Source organism: Octodon degus, unplaced genomic scaffold, assembly GCF_000260255.1.
Source record: "Octodon degus isolate 3935 unplaced genomic scaffold, OctDeg1.0 scaffold00079, whole genome shotgun sequence".
In the NCBI taxonomy this organism is placed as follows: Eukaryota; Metazoa; Chordata; class Mammalia; order Rodentia; family Octodontidae; genus Octodon; species Octodon degus.
In genome coordinates, this window is record NW_004524655.1 from 6,684,472 (window position 1) to 6,693,478 (window position 9,007).

At 37.4% G+C, this 9,007-nt stretch overlaps 1 protein-coding gene and 1 pseudogene across 3 annotated transcripts in view; both read right to left on the bottom strand.

Moving 5' to 3' along the window:
• Sppl3 (signal peptide peptidase like 3) overlaps positions 1–9,007 on the bottom strand; it is a 149,857-nt gene that overhangs the window by 20,575 nt on the left and 120,275 nt on the right. For all 3 annotated transcript variants that reach the window (XM_004636264.3, XM_023720978.1, XM_023720977.1), the window contains exon 4: positions 498–617. In XM_004636264.3, the coding sequence (XP_004636321.1) occupies positions 498–617 (120 nt within the window). The remainder of the gene's footprint in view (positions 1–497; positions 618–9,007) is intronic.
• LOC111818101 lies at positions 2,036–2,147 on the bottom strand (annotated as a pseudogene).

The window sequence follows — 9,007 nt, forward strand, 5'->3', positions numbered from 1 at the left end:
GTAATATGGGTAAACTTCCTCCTCTAAGTCAACAAGGGAAAATAAATGGCAGATCCTAGTAAGTTTTACATTTTATAAATGCCTTTTATACCACTGCTTAGTTTGAAAATAGAGTAGAGCTGATAACAGAACATCTTTGATTAGTTATCAATGTTTCTGTCTGTAGAAGCACTGGTACAGGCTGCACCAATGACCATTAGGTCAAACTGGATCTTCCGGTAACCTACTAGAAAAGGAGCTACAACTAAAATGAGACTGCTTTCATGTCATAAAAAAGCTCATGAGCCCTTAAGTCCTTGGCTTTTCTTTTAGCTTATGTTGATAGGTCCAGAACAGATGCTATCTTCTGTTCAAGGAAGTTTTGGGTTTGGAGAGAAAAAGCCAGATTCAGGAAGAAAAGCTGCATGACATGCTACATAAATCCTAAATTTTGAACAGTGATTAAAAACAAGCTTTTCTTTTCATACACTAACAATGGGCAGAGAAATTCAATTTACCTGCTGTACATATTGTAAAAACTACTTGAACTGAGTCAAAGAAGAAGAACATTACTAGAAGCGAGACAGATGCTCCAATTGGGAGGAATAGAGCCTGGGTAGAGTCAATTGTTTGGATACCTGAAAAACAGAAAATGGGACAGGGACATATTAGTCACTTGTTACATAACAGGTACTATGCTTATGCACTTAATATACATTAGTTCATTAAAATGCAGGTAGTTCTTGGGCATGCTATATAATGTATAGATTATCCAAGGCCCGGTGACTTTTTTCTCAATGAAATTATGAGTGCCTTTCTCTCCTCAGTACTTACACTACAGTTAAGTGCCCCCAAAACGTTTACCAAATCGGATTTTACCTTCTGATGCTGGCCAACTGGATGACAGAATACAGATTTCCCCCCCCCCTCAAAAAAAAAAAAAGCTGGGCACCTGGCACATACTTGTAATCCCAGCAGTGAAAGAGGCTGAAGCAGCAGGACCACAAATTTGAGTCTCATCTGGGGAACTTGGACTATGTCTCAAAAATAACACAAATTAATTGCAGTAGATTGAGCTCCATAAAGAGACAGCACCAGGGCAAGTGAGAGCTGGACAGGCGCTGGGCAACTCTGTACCTCGCTGAGGAAAACAAGTAAACATAGGCAAAGGAGATCCTAAGAAGCTGAGGCAAGATGTCATCCTATGCATTCTTTGTGCAAACTTGCTGAGAGGAGCACAACAAACACCCAGATGCTTCCGTTAACTTCTCAGAGTTTTCTAAGAAGTGCTCAGAGGTGGAAGACCATGTCTGCTAAAGAAAAAGGAAAATTTGAAGACATGGCAAAAGCGGAACAGGCTCGTTATGAAACAGAAATGAAGACTTATATTTCTCCTAAAGGAGAAATAGAAAAGAAATTCAAGGATCCCGATGTGCCCAAGAGGCCTCCTTCGGTCATCTTGTTCTGTTGAGTATCACCCAAAAATCAAAGGAGAACATCTTGCCCTCACCACTGGTGCTGTTGCAAAGAAACCTGGAGAAATGTGGAACAATACTGTAGCAGATGACAAGCAGCCATATGAGAAGGCTGCTAAGCTGAAGGAGAAGTATGGAAAGGACATCGCTGCCTCCCGGGCTAAAGAAAACATGCTCCAGCAAAAAAAAAAAAAAAAGGGGGGAGTTGTCAAGGCTGAAAAAAGCGAGAAAAAGAAGGAAGAGGAGGATGAGGAAGACAAGGACGAAGAGGAAGAAGATGAAGAGGATGATGATGAATAAGTTGGTTCTAGCAGTTTTTTTCTTGTCTATAAAGCATTTAACCCCCCCTGTACAGAACTCACTCCTTTTGAAGAAAAAAAAATTGAAATGTAAACAAACAAATCCAAATCAAGAACATTAAAGAGCTAGTAAAACTTCGGATTAGTTAATAGTGAGTATATTTGTTAGATCTTGTTTTTAGGTTTGATTAGAGGTAGTTTAAACCACTGGCTAATTTCTCAATCTGTGGATTTAATATGATTGTTTACTCTAACAGGGAAGTGGATGAATAAGGATAAGAGTTGCAAACGGCAAATCAGGAAAATTATTTCATGACATTTTAAGTTTTCAATTTAGCAATAATCATGCCTCAGATAAACCTCACTGGTTATGATACTGCCACTCTGCAAAGCTCATGACATTTTCAGGTAGAAGAATAAGATAAATGGGCTTTGGGATATGATATCCTACACAGTAGTTCTCAGTTCTTAGCAGCTCACTAGAATGGCTAAGCCACTCAAAGTTCTAAATAAATTACAGTGCCTAGAGCCAGGTGTGGTGGCACACTCCTATAATCCTAGCACTCAGTAGACTGAGGCAGAAGGGCCATCCCCAGGTTCAAGATCAGTCTGGGCTACGCAGTGAGTTTAAGGCCAGCATGCATTGCATAGCAAGACCCTGTCTCAATCTCTCAATCAATCAATCAAGTGCCCAGGTCCTAGACCACAAAAATCTGAGGATTAAACTCCCTAGAAAACTTTCCTTTGTGTCTAGAGGTCAGAATCACTAATAGAAAAGGGAAACATGGCAAATCTGTTAACCAGTGGGCTGAGGAGAAAGCGGTATAAGCACCTGTTTGGCAACTACAAGGTTCTGAGTTCAATCCCCAGTATCCTTGCTCCAAAATCTTAACCAGTGAATAAAAACAGTATATTACAATTCTGTTTTATATGTTACCCATTTATTCTTTTTCTTTTTTTCTGTATTTTAGGGAAGGATCTACAGGGTGTTCAGAGTCTCACTACTAGATCAGACTTGGAGTGATGCGCCTGTTTATAGCTTCCCAAGTGCTGGGATCACAGGTGAGCCACCATGCCTAGTCTCAATTGCTGTTTCAGCAAGCCCTGGGGGACTGAACTGCAACTGCTTTTAGGCGCTTTAATCTGCTGAGCTATTTGGCTGGCCCTATGTTACCCATTTCTCTATTAACTCTGCTAAGGTGCCATAAAGACAAGGGTATGAAGCTGAGCCTGATGGCGCTCACCTATAGTCCCAGCACTAGGGAGGCTGAGGTATGAGGATCACCCAAGTTCAAGTTCAGCCTACAGTACATAATGAGTTCAAGGTCAGCCTGAACTACATGAGGAGACCTTGCCTTAAAAACAAACAAAAACAGAAACATGAAAGAAGTTATTAAATGATCCAGGAGAATAAAAGTATCAGAAAAATCTCTTCAGTAAATTAAGACTATGAATAGGTAACCATGATGATCATAACAGATACAAAAGACTGCAATGATGACTCAATATGTAAAAATTGTTTTAAGTGGGGCTTTTTTTTTTTTTTTTAAAGGCAGGGTCTCACTGTGCATTTCAGGCTGGCCTTAAACTCACTTGCAAAGATCCTCCTGCTTCTACCTCCCCAGTGCTGGGATTAAGGGGTTGGCTACCAACACCCACCTGTTTTAAGTATTTAAATTTGTGTGTCCCTAGGAGTTCTTTAGGGATTTTCATGAAATAAAGTATTACTTATTTGAAACAAAATTGTTTCCTTCTCCTGCTTGCTTGCTTTGCTACATTTTACCTGCCTTGAACTGCTTTTTCCCCTGTGATGCCTGTCTGCAGATTGTGGATTGAGAACTTTAAACTTTTCCAAAGAAAAAAAGTTTCTTAGGTGGATGAGTCAAATAATTCACTTAAGAATGGTTCAATTCAGTTTAGTAAAAATGATTTAGCTATCACGACAAACAGATATGATCCAGGAAATCATCCGTCCTAAGCTACAGTAAAACTCGTTTGGGTTGGGCCATGGACTATATTTGTTTTCCATCTCTTTGAGAAAATGGCACAGAACCTCTAAGTTTCCCCTACATAGTTTCTGATTTAAGAGCTCGACAGTATTTAAAAACAAACAAGTAGAGCAATCTTTAGGTTTAAGAAGCTGTTCATGACCAGAAACATTGGTTTCTCACATAAATGATTAGTTGTTACAGGATAAGAAACAAGTCTTCTAAAAAAAAAAAAAAAAATTCACTAATGTTCAAATATACACATTGTTTCTTCTTCTGAAAATAAAGGATCTTATATACTCTACATATAAATTATATTAATTCAAAATATGGGCAGCAAAAGTTAAATGGCTGGTAGAACATCAAGACTATACTATAGGGTACAAGATGTGTTTATAATCAATCTAAATTTTACTTTACACTGTAATTAAAACATAACTGTGAACATAAATAATAGAATGTATAATTCCTTATAATACAGATTTTAAAGCAGGAAGTAGTACCACAGGGAAGCAGAGCTCCTCCAGTTGTACTTGAGCAGCATGCATGATGTCGGTATGGCCCTTCCTACAGGATGAAAGATAATGAGCTGCCTACGGAAGGAGCTCACCACAAATTCTAGTCAAATCAAGTGACTTACAAACAAAACAAATTAACACAAAGCTAAACAGAGTACCCACAGTTCAGAAGACTTACATGGGCTCAACTGCATTTTCCCCTTGCCTAGTATCAGAGACTGAACCCAGGGTCTTCACACTGAGCTACATTTCTCTCTCGCCTTCAAAAACTTCTTTTGAGGTCATGTCTTACATATAAGGGCTGGGTTCAAACCTGTGGTCTTCTGTCTCGGCTTCCTATAGTGCTGGAATTCCAGGTGGGCACTACCACAGTTGGTGGATTTTTTTCTTTTGGCTAAATAAAAACACTATAGCAGCAATAGGAAGGAGTGAAACAATACTTTCCTGTTTGGAGTTTATGATCTATGGGGTAGAAATTCACAAATTCTAATATACATTTCCATCAATCTTTATAGTTCAAATAAATTACATGTGAAGTAAAGACTTCAAGATGTCAAACAGGGCATATGTGGCTTTTTTTCCTTAATACTAATGAAATGAAGGACTGCTGTGCAAGTGGCAGTATCTATATGCAGACCTCTTGGGGCAGATATAGGAGTTCTAACAAGGTGAGGGGAAATAAGAGAGGAAGAGAAGTCTTATCCTTGCAATGCCGAAATGGTTTCTGAAATCATCCTGTGAGTGTATACTCTTTCCAGAAGCCCAGAGAGGGCTCTTCCTTGTTCTACATCCACAGACAAGACTTTTAATTACAGTTATTCTGGTAGTTATAGAGTGCTATTCTATTATGCTTTTAATTTTTATTTTCCTGGGTAGGTCTGATCTACTGTTGACTTCCATGTATGTCTATGTTGCCCACACAAGTAGAACTAGTAATTTCTGTCTCTGGTCACATATGCTAGGGACATTTTATTTATTCTAACCTACACCCTGCAATGAGAACATTCAATTACAACATGATAATCTTCCTTTTGGAATTTTTTTTTTTTTTTTTTTTTTTTTTTTTGTTACATGGCCGATCTAATATTCTGTCATTCACTTAATCCTTCTTTAAGCTTCTTTTATAATGAAGGACTTTTTCCCCCGCAGCACCTCATGGCCTTTACACTAAGCTATCTTACAGGTTACATGTTATAGATACATCAGAAATTAAAGCTCAATATGGTGGTGCAGGCATGTAATCCCAGCACTTTGGGAGGTTGAGGTAGAGGATCATGAATTCAAGCCTGGCCTCGGAAATTTAGTAAGACCTTATCTCGCAAAGGTAAGATATGATCTTATATCTTACTGATAATAAAATTATACCTAGATACAATTATGTTAGTAGATTTCTCAGGTTCCTGAGATGATACTGGATTGTGTTACACTTCTCCTTACTCTCAGGTTTTTAACCAATTCTTTTACTTGTATTATTTTGAGAATGATCAAATACAATCTTTTAACATTAAATTCATAAACTGTTTTCCTCCCCTGGAACCTCTGCCATAATTCCTTTGCACTGTTAATTATTTAGAACGTCAATCTCCGTAACACCTGCATAAGAGATTGTATTGCTCTGTTCACCCTTCTAGTTGTTACTATTTCTTAGATTTTTGACAAAGATGATGTTTCCTACGCTATTCCTTCAATCTGAAATTATGTTCTATTCCAAAATCAAGTGTGGCCTTCTTTGCAATGGCTTCTTTCAGAATGGTTTTCCTTATTATGAGGAAATGAATGCATTGCACTTTATCTATTCATTCTTATCCCTCTTGATATCCATGACTCAAGGGTAGGTATTGAAGAAGTATATGCTTTCATTTGTTTTTGAGACAGGGTTCTGTTATGTAGTTCATGCTGGCTTTGAATGTGAAGTGATCCTCCTGCCTCAGGCTCCCCAAATGGTGGGATTATAGGCAAGTGGCACTATGTCTGGCTGAAGAAATATGTTATGGAGGCTAAATTTAGCATTACACAGGAGGCAGAACAAAATCACCCTTTAAAATGAAATATACTACTCTCTTTAGATTATGATTAATATTCCTAGGTAACTTTTTACTGTATGTTGATAATAAAAATTATACCTAGATACAATTATGTTAGTAGATTTCTCAGGTTTCTGAGATGCCATGTACAAAGGATTTCTAATTGAGTTTAAATATATCATTTGCATATATGCTACATAAACTTACACTTTTCAAAGCAGCTTCAGGAGTACAAAGTGATTTAGCTTACTGAAGGTAACAATGCTTAAAATTTCTATTTTCACTAATTTTACATGCTTTTATCTGGCAATCTCAGCAACTATCCTGAAGACAACAATCTGCAATATAACCATTGTTGAATTCCTATCTTGTGTGTTGAAATTCTGTATCATTTCTAACGGTTTTTAAAATCCATTTTTTCTCTTTAAAATAAAAAGAAAAAAATAAAGTGATTTAGCTTGAAATGTTTTTATTTATTTATTTGTTTGTGTGTGTGTGTGTGTGTGTGTGTGTGTGTGTGTGGCCAGCTCAGCCCACCAGGGGGCGGGGCTGGCTGGCATGTGGTGCTGGGGGATTGAATCGCGGTCCCTGTGCTTTAGCTAAGCTTGTTCTAAGCAGGTGCTTTAGACCACTGAGCCATCTCACCAGCCCCTTGAAATGTTGATAGAAGGTAAGTTGTTAAGTAAAAATTTAATCTGAAAATTACATTTTGCTGGGGATATAGCTCAGTGGCCAATGCCTGCCTGGTGAAGAGTCTGAGTTCCATTTCCAGTACCAAAAATACCTAAAAGAAAATCAGATTTTACGCTACATTTTACCTGCTGGTTCCAGGAAATTACTGGTATAGATGTTTACCTCATATCTTAACGTCATAACATTAAGAAAAGGGAAGAAAAGAAAAGAAAAAAAAAAAAAAAAACCCTTACTATGTTTGAATGATTCCACTTACTGTCTTTATCATGCCCACTCTGTGCTGAAGGGGACAATGGAACATATTCAATTCAATAAAAACTGGGCAAACATAATTTGGTTGACAGGATATGAATAACTAGAAAAACTGAAACAGACATTAAATGATCTCTTTTTAACTTAACATCCTTCACTGATGATTTAACTTTTTATTTGCTTTCCAGCATTTTTTCCCCATTACTGCTGTGGGCCAGCCCACCCCCACTCCTAGTATGACCACCTCTCCATCGATCCATGTCCACTATTACTAGTCAAACATGTCCTTCTTCAAGAAAGAGACCTTCCACGACCTGCTCTTGCTCACCTGCCTTGCCCTTTTCTTACTCTCTGTTTATCTCTACTGCTTACTCTGACCCTCTGATGATAGTGACCTGTTTATTATAATCCTCAAGCTACAGTGAGGGTCAGTGAAAAAAAAATAGTACTTGCTAAGTGGTACTATTTTTTTTTTTTTTAACATGGGAAAGAATTACTCTTGTACTTTTGCACCTTTCAAATTTTCTAACAGAATGTTGAGCACATGATAGGTACTCTATGTAAATCTTTAATATTGTCAAATTAAGTCTTTCTTTTCTCTTTTTGTAGTGGTGTTGGGGATAGGACCTGGGGCCTACCTGGTTGTGGTGGTGCACGTGTATAATCCTAGCACTTAGATTGCAGTGAGTCTGAGGCCAGGATGGCCTGCGCACTGAGTTCAAGGCCAGCTTAAACTATACAGTAAAACCTGTCTCAAAAAACAAAGCCATAAAACCCCCAGTGCTGTGTACATGATAGGGAAGTATTCTACCACTGAGCTCCCAGACCCTATATCTCTTTATTTCTAAAATAATTCTTTTCACAATAAGCACCATAAAATTTTCTACCACTCTACAGAGGAACATTTTTTTGCAGTATAATTAAAAAAAAAAAAATTTAGTACAGGGTCTACTGGGTCTCACTACACAGACTGGGCTCGTAGTGATCCTCTTGTTTTTCAGCCTCCCAAGTGCTGGGATTACAGGCGCACACCACCACGCCCGTCTCTTTTGCAGTATAATTTATATGCTGTAAAGTTTACCCATTTTAATTCTGTAACTCAGTAATATTTTTGGATAAATTTTTCACCTGTGAAACTATCACCATAACTTAATTTTCATAACCCCATAAGATCCCTCAGTTTAAAAAAAAAAAAAAAAAGAAGATACGCTCTCTAGCCAAGTCTAACTTTATTTAGATACTATAGATGGACAAGCTAATTGTTTGAAGCAAAATGGGAACATCAACAAACATCACAGCCCTCACTAATAACATTGTGATTTTGCAGTCAAGTGTAGATTTCCCCTTCAAAAAAAGCTTGTGATCATTTTGTATAGCTTGTCTGGAAACTTCTGTAAATCTTATGTTTTAATAAAATATTTTTTGTTGTTCTAAAAAAAAAAAAATCCCTCAGTTTAGTTAATTCTCTTTATCATCTCTAGATCTAGGAAACCCTTAATCTCCTTTTTTTATTTTTTATTTTTTTTTTTTTTCAGAACCGGGGATTGAACTCAGACCCTTGGGCTTGCCAGGGAAGCACTTATTCTACTGAGTCATCTCCCAGCCCCAATATAAAATTTCATACAGACATGCTCGCTCACACATGTAGTAGTGTTTAACTTTCAGTATATCACTTTGAGTTTTGTTCTGTTGTAGCACATACTGGTATATCATTTTTTTAAACATTCTTTTTAATGCAAAATAATATTTCACAGTATGGACAAACTATTTTATTTTTTA